Source organism: Doryrhamphus excisus, linkage group LG13 (assembly GCF_037039965.1).
Source record: "Doryrhamphus excisus strain RoL-2023G ecotype Guam linkage group LG13, RoL_Dexc_Guam_v1.1, whole genome shotgun sequence".
NCBI classification, from domain to species: Eukaryota; Metazoa; Chordata; class Actinopteri; order Syngnathiformes; family Syngnathidae; genus Doryrhamphus; species Doryrhamphus excisus.
Window position 1 is genome coordinate 281,433 of NC_136369.1, and position 25,807 is coordinate 307,239.

General features: G+C 42.2%; 1 protein-coding gene and 2 long non-coding RNA genes across 3 annotated transcripts; all 3 read right to left on the reverse strand.

Moving 5' to 3' along the window:
• Nucleotides 1–968: 968 nt before the first annotated feature.
• Nucleotides 969–2,887, reverse strand: LOC144901610 (uncharacterized). Its single transcript, XR_013629657.1, has 2 exons — nt 2,128–2,887; nt 969–2,058 (listed from the first exon to the last, which is right to left on the reverse strand). It is a non-coding gene; the product is annotated as an uncharacterized LOC144901610 (long non-coding RNA).
• A 1,316-nt stretch (nt 2,888–4,203) lies between these two features.
• Nucleotides 4,204–8,464, reverse strand: LOC144901620 (extended synaptotagmin-1-like). Its single transcript, XM_078795718.1, has 4 exons — nt 8,450–8,464; nt 8,214–8,360; nt 8,009–8,154; nt 4,204–4,271 (listed from the first exon to the last, which is right to left on the reverse strand). Exons 2-3 carry the CDS (start codon nt 8,334–8,336, stop codon nt 8,041–8,043), a joined length of 237 nt encoding a protein of 78 aa, XP_078651844.1. The 5' UTR covers nt 8,337–8,360; nt 8,450–8,464; the 3' UTR covers nt 4,204–4,271; nt 8,009–8,040.
• A 7,689-nt stretch (nt 8,465–16,153) lies between these two features.
• Nucleotides 16,154–17,462, reverse strand: LOC144901598 (uncharacterized). Its single transcript, XR_013629649.1, has 3 exons — nt 17,324–17,462; nt 16,862–17,098; nt 16,154–16,424 (listed from the first exon to the last, which is right to left on the reverse strand). It is a non-coding gene; the product is annotated as an uncharacterized LOC144901598 (long non-coding RNA).
• Nucleotides 17,463–25,807: the final 8,345 nt, after the last annotated feature.

Here is a 25,807-nt window from a genome sequence, read left to right on the forward strand (position 1 = left end):
TTAAGGCTGGCCCTCTAAGGCTGGCCCTTTAGGACTGGCCCTTTAAGGCTGGCCCTTTAAGGCTGGCCCTTTAAGCTGGCCCCTTAAGGCTGGCCCTTTAAGCTGGCCCTCTAAGGCTGGCCCTTTAAGCTGGCCCTCTAAGGCTGGCCCTTTAAGGCTGGCCCTTTAAGGCTTGCCCTTTAAGGCTGGCCCTTTAAGCTGGCCCTTTAAGGCTGGCCCTTTAAGCTGGCCCTTTAAGGCTGGCCCTTTAAGGCTGGCCCTTTAAGCTGGCCCTTTAAGGCTGGCCCTTTAAGCTGGCCCTTTAAGGCTGGCCCTTTAAGGCTGGCCCTTTAAGGCTGGCCCTTTAAGCTGGCCCCTTAAGGCTGGCCCTTTAAGCTGGCCCTCTAAGGCTGGCCCTTTAAGCTGGCCCTCTAAGGCTGGCCCTCTAAGGCTGGCCCTTTAAGGCTTGCCCTTTAAGGCTGGCCCTCTAAGGCTGGCCCTTTAAGCTGGCCCTATAAGGCTGGCCCTTTAAGCTGGCCCTTTAAAGCTGACCCTCTAAGGCTGGCCCTTTAAGCTGGGCCTTTAAGGCTGGCCCTTTAAGGCTGGCCCTTTAAGGCTGGCCCTTTCAGGCCAGAAACATGTAGCAACATGTCAGTCCACTTTACAAAATTTACCGGTAAATAATCCAACACTTATACATCCAATTCAAGATGGCCATCCTTCATAGTTGCAGTAAAAGTTCACTATTGGCATTCATCCCACTCTACTGTCTAGCAATGTGTTTAGCAGTTGAAATATGCATGTGCTGGAAATGGTGTGTTCCTAACGTCCGAGTGTACTCGGAAGATGAAAACTTGAGCTTTGTTGTCCTTCACATTGTCCCGGAACACATTGGGAGCGTTGTCTCCGTCAAAGGCAATATTAGCGACATCTGGTGGAAGAAGGAAGGCAAAGCAATCTCGCTACAACGAGTGAAAGACAGATCGCCATTACAAACAAAAATGCTTTAATTAGTTCATGTCATTAACAGTTCAATTGCTTGGTGGTCATTATATGCACAAGTTAGCGCCAAAATAACCAGTCCGTTTCAATGCGCGCTGTGACATAAGATGCTCATGACGTCAGCGGTCACGTGATGAAATGGTCACCATTTGGAAGCAGTGTGACTCAGGAAGACTTGACACACTTCGAGGCTTCGGGCTCATTTCACCATCTCTACTAAAAACAAATAGTTGATGGAAAAGCAGAAATCATGAAAATAATGCGTGTAACATCTATTCGCCTTCTTACAGTGTGCATGTTCATCGTTTCGTCGCATGCTTGAGCTTCATGGCCAATTTTTACACGGATTTACGCACCACATTTCCCAAAACGGTGGAAACTTTGGGTCTTGGGAGTTAACTCGGAGTTATGAGGGTGTTAGCGGAGCAATGCTGTCACCTAGTGGCGTTATGGCAGTACTGCAGTGATTTCAAATTGTCACTTTGTTCCAACGATTGAGGGAAGGTTGTCATGTAGCTATGATACCTATTAAGTATCCTCCCTGCTGCGTTAGGAACCTTGGGGGCTGGTCTACAATTGGGTGTGGAGGGGGTGAGGGGTTTCCTTGGGGCTACTCCTTTGCCCTCGGCATGGTTCTGGCTCGGTCACCCTTCTATTTTAACCGCACTAGATACAGGCACGGGACCCACCATAGCCCAGCTGTCCTCCACCTTGAACTACTTGACCAACCCATATATTCATACCGTATATAAACCACATAGAGGCCAGCCCTTTGGAGTGGGTCTCTTTAGTTGACTTATTTTTTATTGCATAATATACACAATGCCATTTCATCACACACATGGGTGAGGCGGGCTTGGCTGGGGTTCCAAGCAGCAATTGAAGACAAGGACAATCCTCCATGTCCAAAGCAGGGATGTCAGAGAGCGGGCGGCAGCAAAGATACGTCCAACAGTTGAGAGTCAGTGAAAGGGCTGCTGGAGTACACGACATCCTCGTCTGAGTTTGCAGCAGAGTCGTACAGCATGGGGTCCACGTCGAGATCCAAATGAGTCTCTAGGATGTCATCGCTCAGTCCTGAACCAACCACAAGAAAGACAGAGGAAGCAAAGTGCACAGTACGGGTCAAAGGTCACAACAACTAACCTTACATGAGACGTCACACGTTTGTCTCCATGAAGGTACAGTGCATCCGGAAAGTATTCACAGCGCTTCACTTTTTCTACATTTTGTCATGTTACATTCATGTTTTGAATATATTAAAAATAGAAAACCAAAAAAATCACATTTACATAAGTATTCACAGATCTTTCTACAGCTCAATTGGAGTCCACCTGCAGTAAATTCAGTTGATTGGACATGATTTGGAAATACAATAACTGTCTATATAAGGTCCCACAGTTGACTGTGCATGTCAGAGCACAAACGCCAAGCATGAAGTCAAAAGAACTGTCTGTAGACCTGCGAGACAGGATTGTCTTGAGGCACAAATCTGGGGAAGGATACAGAAACATTTCTGCTGCTTTGAAGGTCCCAATGAGCACAGTGGCCCCCATTATTCGACTAGTCAGGATAGAAGGAAAAATGAATGCAGCAATATATAGAGATATCCTGGATGAAAATATTGTGGGACCTTATATAGACAGTTATTATATTTTCCAAATCATGTCCAATCAACTGAATTTACTGCAGGTGGACTCCAATTACGCTGTAGAAAGATCTCAAGGATGATCAGTGGAAAAAAGATGCACCTGAGCTCAATTTTGAGCTTCATGGCAAAGGCTGTGACTACTTATGTAAATGTGATTTTTTGTTTTCTATTTTTAATAAATTCAAAAAAGTAAAAAAAATACTTTTTCACATTGTCATAATGGAGTATTTTGAGGTAAGAGATTAAATTAATACAATTTGGAATGAGGCTGTAACTTGACAAAATGTGGAAAAAGTGAAGCGCTGTGAATACTTTCCGGATGTACTGTATGTGCCCTGGGATTGGCTGGCCACCGGTCCAGGGTGTACCCCGCCTCTCGCCCCAAATCAGGCTCCAGCATACCCCCACCCTAGTGAGGATAAGAGACATAGAAAATGAATGAATAACTAAACCATGTTGGTGTCATTCAACAGCTGTACTGTAATCTTACCTTGTCTAAGCTGTTGGGACCAAATTCTTGAGCGTCAACATCCTTCAGTATTCTGTTAAATGGATGGAGAATGCTGCACATGTAATTCATGTGGCAGCCAGAATATCTGTATTCATTAGTGCAGTCCAAAAAAGAAAAAGCAAGGCGATGGGGGCAGAAGGCATACCATGGAGCAGTCCAGAGACAAAAGAACTCCCAAAAACAGCTGGAGGAGGTCGCGGTCCACTGGGCAGTACACTGAAAAAAAATTTGGAGTGCCATTTACTTGAGAAAAGCTAGGTAACAATTTGCACGCACAATTCCCAAGCAACTTTTCCTTGGGAAATACTCTGGTCAAATTTACTTTTTTTGAATGAAAGAGGTACTCTTTGCTAGTAAATTTGACCCCAAACTACCTTTGAATCTACTTCAAAATCCATATAAATGTACTCGCTTTTCAGGATTGTTTAACTAGTTTTCCCTGACTTTATTTGGAGCAATTTATAAGTAATATTTACATGATTTAAGATACCACCTACACCACTTTTCTAATATGATTGTGTAGTATTTTTTAAGATGGCCTTCTTTGAATGAAATGATCTTAACACATCTTCTACAAAACATTATTTCAAACCAGAACAGCTTCACTGCATTTGTACTAAAGCTGTATTTACTTCCAGATGACGGTGCACAAAAACGCAACACAGCCACAGGTTGAGGTACCTGTGAAATTAATTCAACATTTCATAACTAAACCAAAGACCTGGGATTTATTCCCTTAATTGGGAATCGTATTATTAGAATGATTATTTTTTGACTTCCACTTTCCTCATGCAGGTATGGACTTCCCACACTAGTGTGCCAGTCGCCTCCTTCTGGACGTTTGGTGTCTACTATACACTCAATTGGAGTCCACCTGCAGTAAATTCAGTTGACTGGACATGATTTGGAAATATAATAACCTTTTTCACATTGTCATAATGGAGTATTTTGAGGTAAGAGATTAAATTAATACAATTTGGAATGAGGCTGTAACTTGACAAAATGTGGAAAAAGTGAAGCGCTGTGAATACTTTCCGGATGCGCTGTATGTGCCCTGGGATTGGCTGGCCACCGGTCCAGGGTGTACCCCGCCTCTCGCCCCAAATCAGGCTCCAGCATACCCCCACCCTAGTGAGGATAAGAGACATAGAAAATGAATGAATAACTAAACCATGTTGGTGTCATTCAACAGCTGTACTGTAATCTTACCTTGTCTAAGCTGTTGGGACCAAATTCTTGAGCGTCAACATCCTTCAGTATTCTGTTAAATGGATGGTCAAATTTATATCTGGCCCTAACGAGCCCTAGCCAGCCCTAAAGAGCCCTGGCCCCAACTCGCCCTAGCCAGCCCTGGCCCCAACTCGCCCTAGCCAGCCCTGGCCCCAACTCGCCCTAACTCGCCCTAGCCAGCCCTAAAGAGCCCTGGCCCCAACTCGCCCTAGCCAGCCCTAACTCGGCCCTAAAACCCTCCTCCAACCATAGCCCTAAAACCCTAACCCAAACATTCAAACGAGATCTATGTTGACTACTTACCCAACGGCGCAGCGCAGACTACTCATGTTTCCTTCGGTTAGCTGGTCCGTTGATACCACCATTCTCTGCCAGTCTGTCTTCTTCCTCTTTTGTTTCAACGCTCCAAGGCGTATTACTGCCCTCCACAGGTTGGGCACAAGTGTAAGAAGGCTGGGGGGGCTGGGGCGAGGGAGTGGGGGGCTGGGGTGTGGGACGGGGGAGGCTGGGCCTAAATGTAGAAGGCTGGGGGGCTCGGGGACTGGGGTGTGGAAGGCTGGGCCCAAATGAGGAAGGCAGGGGGTGAGGGAGGGGGGAGGCTGCTATTTCTACTTGCTATGTACTGCCAACTAGGGGTCACTTTAAAGTAATGCTATTCTACTCGGTAAATACCACCATCTCGTGGTCACTTTAATGGACTGCTGCTTCCAACAATGCAATCTCAATGGGCGACGTTTTTCGCCAGTAACTCCCCAACGAAAGGTCGTATAAACATAGAACCGACTTCTGCCTACACAAATTCAGCTGCAAGCTTTCCGTTGAGACCCCCAAGCCAAACAAACTTGGGTGCCCTCATTCCATCCCAAGACCTGCAAAACATCCTTACCGCCAAAGGACAAAACCCCTGAGACTCCAGCGCTACCCCCTGGGTCAGCACCCAGCGCAAACGCACGAGGAAAGAGAAAAACCTTGACCAAGGTCAGCCACCGGGAGAGGAATCCGGCGATTACGGTGACCAGCTGTCCCTGCTCTTGGATCTGATGGCGCGAGGGGAATCGGTTCCCCCCACTCCCCCACCAACCCGGGCCACAGAGGCCCTTCGGCGTTGGGAGTCAGAATTCGCTTTCTGTTGAGAACCCTAAGAAATTGAAAAATAGAATCCAGGAATATGAACCTGTAAAACCTGTAAAACCTCATCCCAAGACCTGCAAAACATGCTTACCGCCGAAGGACAAAACCCCTGAGACTCCAGCGCTACCGCACGAGTAAAGAGAAAAACCTCGACCAAGGTCAGCCACCGGGAGAGGAATCCGACCATTACGGTGACCAGCTGTCCCTGCTCTTGGATCTGATGGCGCGAGGGGAATTGGTTCCCCCCACTCCCCCACCAACCCGGGCCACAGAGGCCCTTCGGCGTTGGGAGTCAGAATTCGCTTTCCGTTGAGAACCCTAAGAAATTGAAACCTGTGAAACCTGTGAAACCTGTGAAACCTGTGAAACCTGTGAAACCTGTGAAACCTGTGAAACCTGTGAAACCTGTGAAACCTGTGAAACCTGTGAAACCTGTGAAACCTGTAAAACCTGTAAAACCTGTAAAACCTGTAAAACCTGTAAAACCTGTAAAACCTGTAAAACCTGTAAAACCTGTAAAACCTGTAAAACCTGTAAAACCTGTAAAACCTGTAAAACCTGTAAAACCTGTAAATCCTTATCCCAAGACCTGCAAAACATCCTTACCGCCGAAGGACAAAACCCCTGAGACTCCAGCGCTACCGCACGAGTAAAGAGAAAAACCTCGACCAAGGTCAGCCACCGGGAGAGGAATCCGACGATTACGGTGACCAGCTGTCCCTGCTCTTGGATCTGATGGCGCGAGGGGAATCGGTTCCCCCCACTCCCCCACCAACCCAGGCCACAGAGGCCCTTCGGCGTTGGGAGTCAGAATTCGCTTTCCGTTGAGAACCCTAAGAAATTGAAAAATAGAATCCAGGAATATGAACCCTGTGAACCCTGTGAACCCTGTAAAACCTGTAAAACCTGTAAATCCTCATCCCAAGACCTGCAAAACATCCTTACCGCCGAAGGACAAAACCCCTGAGACTCCAGCGCTACCGCACGAGGAAAGAGAAAAACCTCGACCAAGGTCAGCCACCGGGAGAGGAATCCGACGATTACGGTGACCAGCTGTCCCTGCTCTTGGATCTGATGGCGCGAGGGGAATCGGTTCCCCCCACTCCCCCACCAACCCAGGCCACAGAGGCCCTTCGGCATTGGGAGTCAGAATTCGCTTTCCGTTGAGAACCCTAGAGAAATTGAAAAATAGAATCCAGGAATATGAACCGACATTGCTTCAAACAATATTATGTGTGTTAGCCTGTTAAACTATTCAATCTGCAACATTTTACACACACACTGAATGTTGAACCTGAATTTGCCAACAAATAGTTTAACGTCTGTCACCCCCTTGTGACAGCTCTTAGTTTTCCTCAGTTCCTCGTTCATGCCCTTGTTTTGTATTTCCTTCCTGTGTTGCTCTGCTGTGTTTTCAGTTGATGTCCATTATCTCCCGCACCTGTTTCTCATTATTTGTGATGCCTATTTGGTTCAGGTGCGCGCTCCTTTCTTTGTTGGGTCATTGATGTTGTTTTCTCTGTTGAACATGCTAGTGCGTTGGTCTGCTGCATAGTATCAACAATAAATGCCTTTTTACCTGCTATTGGGTCCTCATCTCTGCATCCTGGGGTCGTGCCGTAAAGCTCCCAAGCCGGAACGTGACAACCTCTCTGTGCTAACCACAAAAAAGAAAAATAATTATCTAACCAGATCATTTAACTTTGAGACAGACAACATGTGGTGCTAAAGTTAGCTTTCTGCTTGTTTAAAGCATCGGCAGCTTACCGGAGCAAAGGTAGCTTAACACACAGCCAGTGCAATCCTAGCCTCAAGAGGCTGACACTGCACTTCCTGCAAGCCCTCCAAAATGCACGCCAGGTCCTCAACAACCAACCCCGCTGCAAATTAAAACAACCATGGCTGCGGTCACATGATGCACCGTCACCGGTACACGCCCAGTAATTTTATGCCTACCTTTCACATACGCTGCTGATGGCACGACAGACCAGAGCCCGCCACCGGAGCGCGCCAACACAGCCTCGACAGGTGAACAGCAAGGAACAATGAGCGCCCCGGTGACGCCAAGACCCATCAATAACCCTGGCACCGCCTCGCAATCGAGCCCCAACAGCTGATGCCAATTCAGGTGGAAGCGCAACAACGCTCAACCTACCAAAAATGCTGCACATGTAATTCATGTGGCAGCAAGAATATCTGTATTCATTAGTGCAGTTCATTAATGGAGTGGAGTATTTTGAGGTAAGAGATTAAATTAATACAATTTGGAATGAGGCTGTAACTTGACAAAATGTGGAAAAAGTGAAGCGCTGTGAATACTTTCCGGATGCACTGTATGTGCCCTGGGATTGGCCACCGGTCCAGGGTGTACCCCGCCTCTCGCCCCAAATCAGGCTCCAGCATACCCCAACCCTAGTGAGGATAAGACATAGAAAAGAGTTTCTACCGGAGTGTCCACCAAACTTGACCTAAGAACCCAATGTAGCATGAAAACCAAATAAGACCTGAGACTAGTGTGCTTGGATATACGCAGCGCTCACTTTTGCATCACATCTGCCTCCCGTTTCTGCTGCTCAGTCGAGCGGTCGGAGTCTTTGGAAGTGAATTTAGCCTCATGATCACCACGAGGACATTTGCTCGGAATCAGCATCTGCAACAATTGCATGTGAAGTCTGGTGCGAGTTAAGACTAGAATGAGAGATCGCCTACCTTGAGTTCAGCTCGAAGAAGAATCTGACTCTCTGGGGAGGCGCCATCCAGATGGAACCACTGATCCAGGACCAGTTCTGGTTCCGAGAGCAGCTCTCTGATTGGGACGACTAAGGAACCCATGGGCAACGTCCAGCTGTGAGAGAGCTGGAGAAACAAAGTGTAAAGGTAGTAATACAAGTCAAGTTTGTTGATATCACATGGTGGAAATACTAAAAATAATATTGTTAACTTACCTTGACAACAACATTCTCTTCTCTAGGGTCATGAACCAGGAAGCAGAACGCCTCATTCCACTGAGGTGATGTCGTGCGATCACACACCTACAGCAAAGATGGACGTGTTAGTCCCGGATGCCAATACCCTGGTTATTATTTGGCTAGTTGCCACGCTTAGTAGTCTCACAGTAGTTTTGTGGGATGTTTTTCCAAGAAGCATATCCGCTCCCACTTTTGGCTCTTTTCCACTCTTTTCCACCTGTTGACACGCCACATGGGTCATAATAAAACACAGATCATGCCTCCTCAGTAACTCCTCGACTCACTTACTGGTAAACCATCTGCTTGTTCGATGAAGACAAACAAAAGTCCCACAGATGGAACGGCTTTGTTCTGGTAGGACTGCCTGGAGTAGAACTTGAGAATCTGAAGAGAATGGTTCGATATTAGTATTTTTTATAGTTGAATGAAGCATTAGTACGCTTTTTCTTCTTCTGGAAGCACCCCCCTTATCCAGTTGGTCTGCCTCCGAGGCTGTTGGAAGCCATTCCAGGATCAGGTGAACGCGACCTGACTTGACATCACTGAGCGTGTACTGATACACTGATACATAAAACACACACAATCCTTTGAATGCTTGAACAATTCAATGACAATAATATAAGCCGTTTCCATACCTGATCCGTGTACTGAGAATCAATTATGTCCTTCAGTTTGACCTTCAGCCTGCATGTTGAGAAACATGACAATTATTTCAACCACTTGATAATGGAATGGATTTCTTTTCTCTAATTCATGTTTATTTTTATTTATTTACACTGCAATATTTGATATTTATACATATATATTTAATATCATTTGCGTTCTACATGAATGTTCTAAATGATTCCAACCATATCAAATTCTACAACCTGTCTTTAATATACTGTAAGTGTGTGACATAATTTTTCTTGTGAATCGGACAATAAAGTGTAGATAAAGGAGGATGGCGGTGCTCTTCTCAATACTGGCATCGCTGCGCTGGAGGTAGTAAGCAGTATTATCAAGCAGTTGCAGTATGTGACAGTATCGATAATAACAACACTACTAATGTGTACTGGAAGCAGTACCTTCCCATAAAGTCATCCTTCATGTCCATGTCTTTATCAAACACCTCCAGATGTAACCTGATGGAGCAACAAAACTCATCATTTATCATCTGGTACATGTATTCATAATGTGACGAGTTGCTACTTTACTGTGGCCAGCAAGCTTTCTACAAATGGATTAAGGATTAAATATTCTAAAACAAAAGATGCAGATTGGGCATTGATACTTTTATGTTGAAAGAACTCAATTGTACATCAATAACTCCTGTAACCACAAATCTCACTCTCTCAATTTCTGCGGCAGTTTTTCCTTGTGTATGGAAGGCATCAGCTGTCATTCAATATATAAGAACGTAGATCCTTGTCCGTTTCCAATTTCAAACCAATCTTCGACTTGAAAAAAGGTTTTGACACTGTAAAGCATAGAATAACCTAAACCATGTTGGTGTCATTCAACAGCTGTACTGTAATCTTACCTTGTCTAAGCTGTTGGGACCAAATTCTTGAGCGTCAACATCCTTCAGTATTCTGTTAAATGGATGGAGAATGCTGCACATGTAATTCATGTGGCAGCCAGAATATCTGTATTCATTAGTGCAGTCCAAAAAAGGAAAAGCAAGGCGATGGGGGCAGAAGGCATACCATGGAGCAGTCCAGAGACAAAAGAACTCCCAAAAACAGCTGGAGGAGGTCGCGGTCCACTGGGCAGTACACTGAAAAAAAATTTGGAGTGCCATTTACTTGAGAAAAGCTAGGTAACAATTTGCACGCACAATTCCCAAGCAACTTTTCCTTGGGAAATACTCTGGTCAAATTTACTTTTTTTGAATGAAAGAGGTACTCTTTGCTAGTAAATTTGACCCCAAACTACCTTTGAATCTACTTCAAAATCCATATAAATGTACTCGCTTTTCAGGATTGTTTAACTAGTTTTCCCTGACTTTATTTGGAGCAATTTATAAGTAATATTTACATGATTTAAGATACCACCTACACCACTTTTCTAATATGATTGTGTAGTATTTTTTAAGATGGCCTTCTTTGAATGAAATGATCTTAACACATCTTCTACAAAACATTATTTCAAACCAGAACAGCTTCACTGCATTTGTACTAAAGCTGTATTTACTTCCAGATGACGGTGCACAAAAACGCAACACAGCCACAGGTTGAGGTACCTGTGAAATTAATTCAACATTTCATAACTAAACCAAAGACCTGGGATTTATTCCCTTAATTGGGAATCGTATTATTAGAATGATTATTTTTGACTTCCACTTTCCTCATGCAGGTATGGACTTCCCACACTAGTGTGCCAGTCGCCTCCTTCTGGACGTTTGGTGTCTACTATACACTCAGTTGGAGTCCACCTGCAGTAAATTCAGTTGATTGGACATGATTTGGAAATATAATAACTGTCTATATAAGGTCCCACAGTTGACTGTGCATGTCAGAGCACAAACGCCAAGCATGAAGTCAAAAGAACTGTCTGTAGACCAGCGAGACAGGATTGTCTTGAGGCACAAATCTGGGGAAGGATACAGAAACACTTCAGCTGCTTTGAAGGTCCCAATGAGCACAGTGGCCTCCATCCCTACAGTGAAGCATGGTGGTGGCAGCATCATGCAGCAGCAGCAGGAACTGGCAGACTAGTCAGGATAGAAGGAAAAATGAATGCAACAATATATAGAGATATCCTGGATGAAAATATTGCTGCATTCATTTTTCCTTCTATCCTGGCTAGTCGAATAATGGGGGCCACTGTGCTCATTGGGACCTTCAAAGCAGCAGAAATGTTTCTGTATCCTTCCCCAGATTTGTGCCTCAAGACAATCCTGTCTCGCAGGTCTACAGACAGTTCTTTTGACTTCATGCTTGGCGTTTGTGCTCTGACATGCACAGTCAACTGTGGGACCTTATATAGACAGTTATTATCTCAAGGATGATCAGTGGAAAAAAGATGCACCTGAGCTCAATTTTGAGCTTCATGGCAAAGGCTGTGAATACTTATGTAAATGTGATTTTTTTGTTTTCTATTTTTAATAAATTCAAAAAAGTAAAAAAAAAAACTTTTTCACATTGTCATAATGGAGTATTTTGTGTAGAATTTTGAGGTAAGAGATTAAATTAATACAATTGGGAATGAGGCTGTAACTTGACAAAATGTGGAAAAAGTGAAGCGCTGTGAATACTTTCCGGATGTACTGTATGTGCCCTGGGATTGGCTGGCCACCGGTCCAGGGTGTACCCCGCCTCTCGCCCCAAATCAGGCTCCAGCATACCCCCACCCTAGTGAGGATAAGAGACATAGAAAATGAATGAATAACTAAACCATGTTGGTGTCATTCAACAGCTGTACTGTAATCTTACCTTGTCTAAGCTGTTGGGACCAAATTCTTGAGCGTCAACATCCTTCAGTATTCTGTTAAATGGATGGAGAATGCTGCACATGTAATTCATGTGGCAGCCAGAATATCTGTATTCATTAGTGCAGTCCAAAAAAGGAAAAGCAAGGCGATAGGGGCAGAAGGCATACCATGGAGCAGTCCAGAGACAAAAGAACTCCCAAAAACAGCTGGAGGAGGTCGCGGTCCACTGGGCAGTACACTGAAAAAAAATTTGGAGTGCCATTTACTTGAGAAAAGCTAGGTAACAATTTGCACGCACAATTCCCAAGCAACTTTTCCTTGGGAAATACTCTGGTCAAATTTACTTTTTTTGAATGAAAGAGGTACTCTTTGCTAGTAAATTTGACCCCAAACTACCTTTGAATCTACTTCAAAATCCATATAAATGTACTCGCTTTTCAGGATTGTTTAACTAGTTTTCCCTGACTTTATTTGGAGCAAATTATAAGTAATATTTACATGATTTAAGCTACCACCTACACCACTTTTCTAATATGATTGTGTAGTATTTTTTTAAGATGGCCTTCTTTGAATGAAATGATCTTAACACATCTTCTACAAAACATTATTTCAAACCAGAACAGCTTCACTGCATTTGTAGTAAAGCTGTATTTACTTCCAGATGACTGTGCACAAAAACACAACACAGCCACAGGTTGAGGCACCTGTGAAATGAATTCAACATTTCATAACTAAACCAAAGACCTGGGATTTATTCCCTTAATTGGGAATCGTATTATTAGAATGATTATTTTTTGACTTCCACTTTCCTCATGCAGGTATGGACTTCCCACACTAGTGTGCCAGTCGCCTCCTTCTGGACGTTTGGTGTCTACTATACACTCAATTGGAGTCCACCTGCAGTAAATTCAGTTGACTGGACATGATTTGGAAATACAATAACTGTCTATATAAGGTCCCACAGTTGACTGTGCATGTCAGAGCACAAACGCCAAGCATGAAGTCAAAAGAACTGTCTGTAGACCTGCGAGACAGGATTGTCTTGAGGCACAAATCTGGGGAAGGATACAGAAACATTTCTGCTGCTTTGAAGGTCCCAATGAGCACAGTGGCCCCCATTATTCGACCAGCCAGGATAGAAGTAAAAATGAATGCAGCAATATTTTCATCCAGGATATCTCTATATATTGTTGCATTCATTTTTCCTTCTATCCTGACTAGTCTGCCAGTTCCTGCTGCTGAAAAACATCCCCACAGCATGATGCTGCCACCACCATGCTTCACTGTAGGGATGGAGGCCACTGTGCTCATTGGGACCTTCAAAGCAGCAGAAATGTTTCTGTATCCTTCCCCAGATTTGTGCCTCAAGACAATCCTGTCTCGCAGGTCTACAGACAGTTCTTTTGACTTCATGCTTGGCGTTTGTGCTCTGACATGCACAGTCAACTGTGGGACCTTATATAGACAGTTATTATCTCAAGGATGATCAGTGGAAAAAAGATGCACCTGAGCTCAATTTTGAGCTTCATGGCAAAGGCTGTGAATACTTATGTAAATGTGATTTTTTTGTTTTCTATTTTTAATAAATTCAAAAACGTAAAAAAAAAAACCTTTTTCACATTGTCATAATGGAGTATTTTGAGCTAAGAGATTAAATTAATACAATTGGGAATGAGGCTGTAACATGACAAAATGTGGAAAAAGTGAAGCGCTGTGAATACTTTCCGGATGCACTGTATGTGCCCTGGGATTGGCTGGCCACCGGTCCAGGGTGTACCCCGCCTCTCGCCCCAAATCAGGCTCCAGCATACCCCCACCCTAGTGAGGATAAGAGACATAGAAAATGAATGAATAACTAAACCATGTTGGTGTCATTCAACAGCTGTACTGTAATCTTACCTTGTCTAAGCTGTTGGGACCAAATTCTTGAGCGTCAACATCCTTCAGTATTCTGTTAAATGGATGGAGAATGCTGCACATGTAATTCATGTGGCAGCCAGAATATCTGTATTCATTAGTGCAGTCCAAAAAAGGAAAAGCAAGGCGATGGGGGCAGAAGGCATACCATGGAGCAGTCCAGAGACAAAAGAACTCCCAAAAACAGCTGGAGGAGGTCGCGGTCCACTGGGCAGTACACTGAAAAAAATTTGGAGTGCCATTTACTTGAGAAAAGTTAGGTAACAATTTGCACGCACAATTCCCAAGCAACTTTTCCTTGGGAAATACTCTGGTCAAATTTACTTTTTTTGAATAAAAAGGTACTCTTTGCTAGTAAATTTGACCCCAAACTACCTTTGAATCTACTTCAAAATCCATATAAATGTACTCGCTTTTCAGGATTGTTTAACTAGTTTTCCCTGACTTTATTTGGAGCAAATTATAAGTAATATTTACATGATTTAAGCTACCACCTACACCACTTTTCTAATATGATTGTGTAGTATTTTTTTAAGATGGCCTTCTTTGAATGAAATGATCTTAACACATCTTCTACAAAACATTATTTCAAACCAGAACAGCTTCACTGCATTTGTACTAAAGCTGTATTTACCTCCAGATGGCGGTGCACAAAAACACAACACAGCCACAGGTTGAGGCACCTGTGAAATTAATTCAACATTTCATAACTAAACCAAAGACCTGGGATTTATTCCCTTAATTGGGAATCGTATTATTAGAATGATTATTTTTGACTTCCACTTTCCTCATGCAGGTATGGACTTCCCACACTAGTGTGCCAGTCGCCTCCTTCTGGACGTTTGGTGTCTACTATACACTCAATTGGAGTCCACCTGCAGTAAATTCAGTTGATTGGACATGATTTGGAAATATAATAACTGTCTATATAAGGTCCCACAGTTGACTGTGCATGTCAGAGCACAAACGCCAAGCATGAAGTCAAAAGAACTGTCTGTAGACCTGCGAGACAGGATTGTCTTGAGGCACAAATCTGGGGAAGGATACAGAAACATTTCTGCTGCTTTGAAGGTCCCAATGAGCACAGTGGCCCCCATTATTCGACTAGCCAGGATAGAAGGAAAAGTGAATGCAGTAATATTTTCATCCAGGATATCTCTATATATTGCTGCATTCATTTTTCCTTCTATCCTGACTAGTCTGCCAGTTCCTGCTGCTGAAAAGCATCCCCACAGCATGATGCTGCCACCACCATGCTTCACTGTAGGGATGGAGGCCACTGTGCTCATTGGGACCTTCAAAGCAGCAGAAATGTTTCTGTATCCTTCCCCAGATTTGTGCCTCAAGACAATCCTGTCCCGCAGGTCTACAGACAGTTCTTTTGACTTCATGCTTGGCGTTTGTGCTCTGACATGCACAGTCAACTGTGGGACCTTATAGACAGTTATTATATTTCCAAATCATGTCCAATCAACTGAATTTACTGCAGGTAGACTCCAATTGAGCTGTAGAAAGATCTCAAGGGTGATCAGTGTAAAAAAGATGCACCTGAGCTCAATTTTGAGCTTCATGGCAAAGGCTGTGAATACTTATGTAAATGTGATTTTTTTGTTTTCTATTTTTAATAAATTCAAAAAAGTAAAAAAAAAACTTTTTCACATTGTCATAATGGAGTATTTTGAGGTAAGAGATTAAATTAATACAATTGGGAATGAGGCTGTAACTTGACAAAATGTGGAAAAAGTGAAGCGCTGTGAATACTTTCCGGATGCACTGTATGTGCCCTGGGATTGGCTGGCCACCGGTCCAGGGTGTACCCCGCCTCTCGCCCCAAATCAGGCTCCAGCATACCCCCACCCTAGTGAGGATAAGAGACATAGAAAATGAATGAATAACTAAACCATGTTGGTGTCATTCAACAGCTGTACTGTAATCTTACCTTGTCTAAGCTGTTGGGACCAAATTCTTGAGCGTCAACATCCTTCAGCATTCTGTTAAATGGATGGAGAAATCATTTCAATTATGGCAACTACAAAATCTAAAATCATCACAATGGTTAGTAGTCCAAACGACAAAGCTGCTTGACAATATTTGTTGGGTTTTTTTTTTGTTTTTTTTTTTTTAAACAAAACACTCAAAATCAACTTAGTTCTTAACCCTAAGATGCATGAGTGACTGGACCCTACACTCTTCCATAAGAGTCCATATTTCTTGAAATGTATAAAAGCTAAGTTAAAAATTTGAATGGTATTATATTGAAAACATGTTTTTTTCGGAATAACTGGAATATGAAATGATAAAAAAAAAATTCATTATGAAGATATTTCAAGAAAACAACCTGACTGGGTCATTTTTGACCCACTTATGCATCTATGGGTTAATACACATTTTTCATCTGTGTCTTGAAACCTAACCTAAACAAAACTCTTTTTTCCTCACAACGGGATATCGTTGAGGAACTCCATTATCCAACTCTTTAAATCAATAAAACTTAAAAGGCTAAACTGCCATTTCCAGATTCAAATAACCATATACATATTGTAATGTTACCTTCTGTAGGGGTTGGCCACCTTGACCCCGGCGGCGGCCTCTCTGTGGCGCGTCCTTCACCCCAGGTGTCTAGAGATCGTGTATGTGTATAGGTGAAATTAAAGTTCCAAAATTCACTTCCATGGAATACTTGTCACAAACAAAAACTCCCGCTCCCCGATGGTATCCACAAGACTCAGGTCGCTAGCATACTTCAACAAATGTTTGCGCTACACGCGGTTCCCATGGCTTAGAGGACACTGCTGCTGCCAAAATAATCACATAACATATATAAAAGGGACGAATCCTTACACATTTAATAAACATAAAAATCTCCTGTTCTGCAACCGAAAACAGCTCGCAGTTGATAGCGAGCTAGCTAGCTAGCTAGCTAGCTGGCTGGCTGGCTGGCAGGCTAAAGGTAAGCTAATGCTAACGTCGCGTATGTCACATTATGACACTGACGTAAACATTGAACAGGAACAGGAAAGGTGACAGAAAACAAGTCAGATAAGCATATGACCTACCCATATGGCTCCACATCGATGAATTTCCTTGTTAAACGACTGTCCACGTCGTCTTCCATTGTCTTCCCGTGAAAACATGGCGCCCTCGAACTTCGTCTTGGGAAGTCTGAGCTCAAACGATCCTCTGACGCATGCGCAGAATGGCATGGCACAAGGTGGCCATGTTCACTGTTAGTAGCTGCTGCAATCAATTACAGGTGTGACCGGTGGACCAGCCTCCTGCCATAGAAGGGAGTTCTGTAAAACAAAAAAAGGAGGGAAAGCGCAGTCAATATGCTTTCAAACTATATAGAATTCAGCCTGCTGTCTGCTTTAGTTTTTTGAATATGAGCCTCTGACGTTGAAGGCCGTGTGCTACTTAAGCTAGCTCAATGTATGCCGTTTAAAGGTCACTTAAAGCCATTTAACAATTATAATGTTTTAATAGCGTGTACAAAGAGTACAGAGAGTTTGCGTACTTACTACTCACACTTGTTCAATTTTCTTCAAAGTGCGTAAGAAGCAGGTTGCCCTCAGGCCGTCCCTCTTTTATTTGAAACCGCTCTATAGCGTGCCGGGCGGGGCTTCCGGCCGTCCGTGCTTCATCTGAATGTTGCGACCATCGTTTCCGGAAAGTGCGTCATGGCCCTTTAAGAAAAATGGCATTGTGGGAAGTCTGTGTGCTGTAGTTCTGCGTTTTTGGCACTAGGTGTCTCTGTTCTGCTTGTACACAGTGTGAACGCACTTAAGTGCAAGTATGCAAGTGTATGTTAAAAGTTGGCTTCTGCATGCATGTGCTTCTAGCATATAAGACCATTCACTCGGGAAAGAGACGCCCACAGGAGGACTGAGGCTTCCAAAAGAAGACTTTGACTTTGTACCGCCCATAAGCGAGATAGGTCAGAGTCATCCAAGCTCTCGCCCACCTGTTATTTTTGGAGAAAAGGTCTCTGATTTGCTGTGCTAACCCACTGTTCTTTTAAGGAGAAGGACCTTTGGTCAAGCAACTTTTTCCTACGGAGCGACAAATTCTTGGAACTCCGCACCAAGTGCCTGATCTACCCACTATTGCTTCATTTTCCAAGCATCTTCAACTTTGGAAAATCAAACCCGTTGCCACTGATTGTGATCATTTTTAACTTGTCCACTGCTGCTGATTTGTTGTGTGTTATTATCTATTGTATGTTATAATGTTGCATTTTTACATAGTTGGGTAGCCACAAATTATAACTGCTAATTCATTATTGTAGTATGTCATAAGTCTGTAATTCTGTCATCATTTATCTTTTATTCTTAGGCAGGAGAGCAACGTGCAATTCAACAAGCACTTTATATTTCTGTTCTATACACTCTAAAAAAAAATATAGTGGCTCAGCTTAATTCAATGAAGGTAACAATTTGCGTCAATCTTTTTAAGAAATTCCAACTAAAACCTTTCAGTAAATCCAACAAGTCTTTTAATGTTATTAACTAAGTTATTTAAGGACAACCGACATGATTTACTTCATCCTGCAAACAGTTAATTAAGGTGAACCAACTTCATTTTAATAAAATGGTTCAAGTTCAATTCAGGTGAACCAACTCAATTTTAATAAAATGGTTAAAGTTCAATGAAGTTGTCAATATAATTAATTTAAGCTATTCCAGCTCATTTGTTTTTCATTCCTCATCACAAATATTTCAAATTGTTTTCTCAATTGTTTTTTTTATCAATAACATTAATTTTATGAACATAAATACAGTTCAGTCAGTTTAATGGTCAAACTTGTTTATTACATATAATCAGTGGTGGAAAGTAACGGAGTAAATTTACTTGAGTACAGATTTTAAGGATTTGTACTTTACTCGAGTAGAAAATTGATTTCATACTCTTACTCGAGTAACATTTTGACAGAGCTACTTTTACTTGTAGTGGAGTAAATTTGACAAGGAGGATTTGTACTCTTACTCAAGTACTGAAGTCGTGTACTCACTCCACCACTGCATATAATGGCCAACTTGTCCAACTGTTTACCATCAAATAAACATGGAGGAGCTCCAAATGAAGACATGAAATCAAATATTACATATTATACATATTTCTTCCTGAAGAATATTGAAACATATTTTACATAGCAGTCATACTTCTTCCAAAAAAGAACACAGAATATATCAAATGTGTACGTATGTATGTAGGTCTAAATATTGACAGCTAACAGCTCAAAAGTAAAAAAAAAAAATGACAAACTAGTCTTCAAAATGATCCTTCAAAGAAATGACTTGTATTAAACTGCATTAAACATAACAGTGAAATTAGAATGCAGCCTAATTTTCAGTGCAGCAGTTTAGCTTTTAGAGACATTACCTTGGGACTTGCTCTCAGAGCATCCAGCTCAAGGAATATCTTTTGAAATACCTCAAAAGTGCTTTTCAGGTAACTCTTTTGGGTAACTCAGGTTGAGTGCATACATTAGTCCCATGAGCAAGGCACATGCTCTTGGGACAGTCAGGCCATCCAGGACTTCTGCTCCCTCAATCACCACTGTTGCGTTGGCTGGTTCAGATGCCCCTCTGCTCACAACAATCTTCATCACTTCATCACCATTCTGGCATAAGTAGATCAGAGTCAACATCAGTGTTTTTTGTCTTATGTAAAAACAAGAATAATGTACAGTGAATCTGCACTTGGGTTAACTTCAGGATTTAACGTGGGCTTTGGGGACGGCTGTTTAGTAGCAAAACAAACATTTTTAATGACATACTTTTGACAAACAAACGCTGCCCATAAAGTTCTGATAAAACGTAGAAAACTTTCACTTTTCACCAAACTTCCTGAATATATCACTGATGGTCCTGATTTTGGTTCCTATCATTCAGTTGCACCCAGTCATTCAGTCTGCCACCCCTAAATACTGCCCAGGTTAAATCCTTGAAGTTGAAGTGTTGGATTACTTAGCAGCTGTTCTTTAAAGAGATCCTCCTCCTGTTCTCTCAGGTACACGATTAGGCTACGGATTGCAGCTTCTCTCCTACTTTCTACCGACTGGTCCTGTAAATAAAATAATACAAGAAAATGAAACAATCTTTAAAAAGATGAATTTATGATTTATTGATTGAAATATTTATTTAACTAACCCATCAACACCTCCTAAAAATAAAGTGATTTTTCTTTCTATTTGAAATGAACCTTGTTACATTTATTTATACCTCTAGCAGCATGTTCTTTATGTGCTGAATCTCCTCCTCTTGAGGACACCAGTGCCATTATTTTTGGGGTATACTGGTCCAGTTTTGCCATGAATGTTCTCTCAAGGCAACCAGCGGTGATCCTTCTGAATTCTTCATTTATCTGTGTAAAATACAAATAAAAAGGTGCAATTTGTTCATGTAGTAAATTGACTGACATAGCACATACTGCAAACCATTTTATAAAACAAGATTAACCTGAGTTGCATCGAAAAGAGCCGGCCATCGGTCTCTTATGTCACAGATTTGTGGTGCTTGTGGTGCAACTTCCTGCCTGCGAATGGAGAAAGTCTTTGCCATTTTCTCACTGATGACCTGGCAGTTGTTCCTCTTCTTTACTTCATCAAGGAGCTCCAAAGTTCCTTCTGTTTCTCCTTGTGGGTGAGGAGGTAAATAGTTCACCTCTGCCTGCCCTTCTTGGCTTTTTTTTTGGATATTCTTTGCAGGGGCTTTCTCATGCTCTATGCTCGCTTCTTTCTGAGAGAGTTCACATCAAGCTCAGGGCATCCTAGCCCTCTCCATTTAGATCTATAGCTGGCCATTTTATGTTTTAGTCTTTGTTGCCATGCGTAGCATCCATTATATGACCCTGGTTCTTTAAGGCAAGGATGCTTCTGAATCAGTGCCTCAGCAACATGGTTAAACTGCGCACTAGTGGGGTAAGATGCTTTCAGCCAGCTTCTCAAGGATGTCTGGAGGCAAAGGATTGTGGCAAAGTTGAGCTGAATTCCATCCTTCTTGAAAACTTCATTTCCTGAGGCCAGCACAAGCTCTGTGTCGTAAGCAAAATTAGGTACAGGAAATGTAGTGGGCCAACACTGTGTACGGTGAGTAACCTGTTCAGGTGATGAAAGTGTGATCAGTGTGTCCTGCGATCCAGAGGAACAGCTGCTGCTAGCAGGATGGACAGAGGTCTCAGAATTAGGGAGCGAGGCTACTGATGCACTTTCAAAGGAACTGTCAGTACCCATCAGTAAAGGTCAGAGTAACTGTAGGAGGTTCAACAATGTGAACCACCTTAATGGTATCCTTGTCCTTGGTGTCACTTGTTGAGGTAAGAGAAAAATATTCCTCTCCAAAGTCAGCATCCTTATAATGCAAGGTAAAGTTCCCATCAAGCCCAAATTTCTCCCTCACAATAGACTCAAGTTCATCAGGGATTCCATCCGGTAAGTCCAGTTTGCCAATTTCACGGTCCTGAAGAATGATCCCAAGTTTGGCTTGAGGAGACATCAGGGTATCTATTAGAGAAAACATGACATCAGTTTGGGTTCTAGAATACATGCAGACACATCATATAATCATCATCATTCAGTATGGGAGAAGAATATGACCACTAAAAATGACTCTAGATAAATAAAAGCTTTGGACTTTGAATTTTCATCACATTTATCATATAGTAAACTAGTATGCTGACAAGTACTGGTTGATTCAGTCTCCAAGAAATTTGACATCACACATCCGTGACATTTCCTCATCATCAAACTTCACACCAAGTCTTAGATTTGTGTCCATAAGTATACTTCTACAAAAGCCAATGCAAAGAATCCTATATGCCTGCTTATACTATGATTAAATGTTGAAGACTTTTATTTCTGTGGCAAAGACAAGGATAGGAACAAAGCTTTGTTCACTTGAACATTTCCCCCTGAAGAATAATGTCATAAAAGTCAAACTACAAAGATCTTGTACCATCTTGTTGTCCATCTCGTGTCAGTATTATGGAGCTCATATTTACAACTACTACTAATCATAATTTCAGATCTCCATATTGGCATAGTCATCAAGAGCCTAACATCCTCTCCTCAGCGAGAATCAGTGTGGTCTGGGTTTAAAAGTCTTACCATGCTTCTGGCAAATTGACAAACTAATATTGTCTCATGTTTGATTATAGGTTGAACATTATCACACTTCATCACAAAAATATGATTGGAATACACACATTCAAGGAGTTGTATATTCTCACTACACCTGCAAGTGAAAATGATCATTTGTGCTCAAGTGTGGGGCAAGCACGTTCATTGAAAAAAAACAACAACTTTGTTTTTGTAATGAGACAGTAACCCCATATACAGAGAGGATGATGCCATTTTTGAGGTCTCTCCTATAAACTCAAACAAATGATGAGTTATACTGACCCCTTTGCAATCTATGGTACATTCATGTAGCACTTCTGGGTCACCATACGCTTCCCTGCAACACCGTATGCTGCCATGGGGAAGATGTCAAACAACTCACGAGGCTCAATGAGCTTGAAAACACTTGTTGTGTTTCTAAGATGCTCAATATACCATGAATTGAAACATTTGACAATGAAGCCAACCTTGCCATTTATGACAACAAGCTGCATCAATTCTACAAAATCTGGCAGACCACCTGTTGAACCATGTGCCAAGATCATGCCAGTGGAATAACTGGTGCCACTGTAGCACACTGTGTTTGCCATGTGGACAAATGATTCACCAGGGAATTTTCATTCCACTGCTTTCTTAATGTCTTCCCTCAGCACAGTCAAATCCACTGTTGACACTTTTGCTACTTGTAGAGACTGAACAATTTTACTGCCATGTAGATGGTATGCAATCATTAACTGATGCTTCACTGCAAGAGACAACAGAATGTTTCGGAAGCTATGCGTATGTCTGACCACACGCTTCAAAAAGCTGTGCTTAGCTTCAAAGCGCATAGTCCACAAAGTGAACCAAATGAACCAAGTGGACCAAAAGCTTTCATCTGGCTGGTGTGGGTAGTGTTCAAGAAAATGATGCTTTCCTGAGGGAAAACCTCCAGGAATCTGTGCCGATGCTCAGAAATCTTGCTTTCAAGGAAACAAACAGTGAGGTCTGTGTGAACAGGAGAAAGGACAAGTTCAACTATGTCCTTAAGGTTCAGAAGGATCAGCCATGCTGGTTCATTCTCAGGGATTCTTTCTCCAACTATCAGGGGAAGGAGGCGAAGCAAAGCCCAGTTTTCATGGGCATTTCCACCAACAGTTTTTCTTGCAGCAAAAGTCAGTGGAACTGGTTGCGGTGCATCCGTTCTATCTGTCCATCTGTATGGGAACTCTTTGATTCATTGATTTCATTCCTCGAGTGTGAAATATTTCTCTTTGATGAACACATTTAGGCATAGTGCTAACTCTAAAGGCACAACGCCTTCAAAGAGATCATGTAGCAAATCAGGTGGATAGCCAGATAAAACATTGAAATATTTGAGTTTGTCAGTCAGTGGGCACTGTCTCTTTACTCCATAACAATGAGAAGAATGCACTTGTATCTCTCTGTGCTGTCTGAACATGCAACCTGTGCTCTTGTGTTGTTCCTGTTTTAACTTCACTCACCTGGAATTGAGATCTTTCTCCAAGACAGAACCTGCAGGTGTGTGTACTTGTGAGACGTGAGAAGCTCTCCACAAACCCTCCAATAGAGTGGGCACCAAGGTTATCTGCAACGACACAATACACAGTACCTTTGACTCGTAGACCTATTGAAGGAATGTAAAGTCCTTCTTCTTCTAGGCTGGCAAGGAAGGTCCTTAAGCAGTGGTTCTAACACAGCACTATAGCCAAACTTTTGAACATCATCAGCCTTGCAGAGAATGGCAAGGTAGATTGATGTGAGCGAGGATCTGAGCAATGGTGGCACATTGGCTAAAACCCAATACACAGCAGTCATTTTGTGTTTTTTTCTTGATGTGCCAAGTGGATTACACACTTCAAAATCATCCACATACAGAATGAGAGAAATGGCTGGATTCTTTTCTCATAGCAATTTATTGTTTTTCAAATGTATGCCATCATGAAATGAATTGTAGTGAGTGTCAGAGCTGCTGTCTGCTTCAGAGCTATGTTTGAGCAAATCCTGGATCTCTTTTTTTCTTCAAAACCTCATGCAAGGACTTTCAAATTGGTACATGTTGGAAACTTTTCTTCTCCCTGAGAAGAACTGAGAAGACATGATTAGATATTCTGTAGGTTCCACCATGGAAAAATGCTCCCTTCTTTTGTAGGTGGAAAGGTGGAAAGAGGAGCAGTATGTCCTAGAGCTAATGTCATTGGCTTAGACTTGCACAGATAGGTCTGTCGCCATCTCTGAGATGATCACATCATCAACTTTTCATCAACAATTATGCCTCTTTAAGCATGACTGTAAAATATCTTTCAAAAGAGGACCTGAAGCTGATGAAGAAATAAAGTGCAGTTCTTCCACTAACTCATGAATACACCTTTGTGGTACATTGAATATGCTTTCCATTTTCAACAGCAGGTGGGCTACATTTTTTTCAATGAAGTTGCAGTGGCAGTTCTCTCATTTCTTCATCTTCAGGATCTTCACTCACTGTAACCTCCATATCCTCGTCAAAAGGATCATATCAAAAGGACCCCTGTATTTGAAAGATGAACATACAGTACCTCTGCAAGAGCTCAGGCTTGAAGTCATCCAGGGAATGAGGAGTGTGTTTCCGGCTCCTATGAGAGGCAAATGTTCCAGAAATGTTTGTTTTGAGAGCAAGAGCAATTTTCAAAAACACAAGACACTGTTTCCTGCTTTTTTAAATGACGGCCAATGTGTTCAAAGTATTCTCTTTCTGTGGAGATGGTGTTTAAAGAGCAACATGAACATTTCAAAGACAGAACTTCTCTGCGTGTCCCTGTCTCACGAGTTGAATGGCTTCTTGACAGATGGGTTCTCAGGCTGCCCCATGTTTTAAACGAGCAATAACGCTCCCAATAACGCTCCCAATGGAGGCAAGGGAGAAGTTCTCCACCATGGCCACCATGGTCTAAGCCTATAATGCTTTCAAAGATCACTTTTTCTTGACACAAGTTTACAGGTCCAATTCATTTTTAAAACTAAACAAAGCTCTATTTAAACGGCTTTGAATTTTTTCATGACATTTGGAATTGTTTAGTGATTCATAGCTTTAGTGCTTACAGCGTGTGCAGCATGACTTGGAAAAATATATTGCCTATGATGTGTTTCTAAATTGAAGATGGAAAAAGTGTGAAAAATGTGCTTGCAACCAACTGCACAAAAATGATCCTTTGTCTTGGGTTCTAAAGGATTTGAAATATGGTTGAACTGCTTCACAATATTTTGGACTTTTAAAGTGAGCTAAATGAGAAAAAAAAAACACTACACACCACTATACACACATTTTGTGTGTATACATTCATTCCTAACTTCAGAAAATGCCACCTGTCTCAATAGCAAAAGAGAAAAATAGCCAGGCCTACTGCAGCCTTACTAAAAGGAAACTTGTTCTATGGCGTATCTACAACTAATGTGGGTGCCTTAACCTCTCATAGACACACACCAACACGTCACTTAAAACAGAAACTACTAGCTGGCCAAACTTCATCAATGTAGTCCAAACTTGGAAAAAATGTGAACAAAACAATACACTCATTTCTCTTACCTTGATAAGAGTGATATACTAACTAACGTTTACCGCTAATTCAAATCGTTCGGCTGCCACAGACGTCTTTGTCTGACGATAAACGGTCGAGGGGCGGCGCTGGGCGAGAGAGCGCGGGCAAAAGGACATTTATGAACAGCTTCAGTTCTAAAGTTTTGTAACATGCAGTTATAGGCAGCTATGAAGCTACCATTTTACAAAATGGCTACATTAGCTTCATTTCAATGATGTCTGCGTTAACACGAATTAGTGCAACATTTGCTGATACAGTTAGTAGCCGTTATGAACAAAATAAAGCAAAAACAGTTACTTACCTCGTATTGC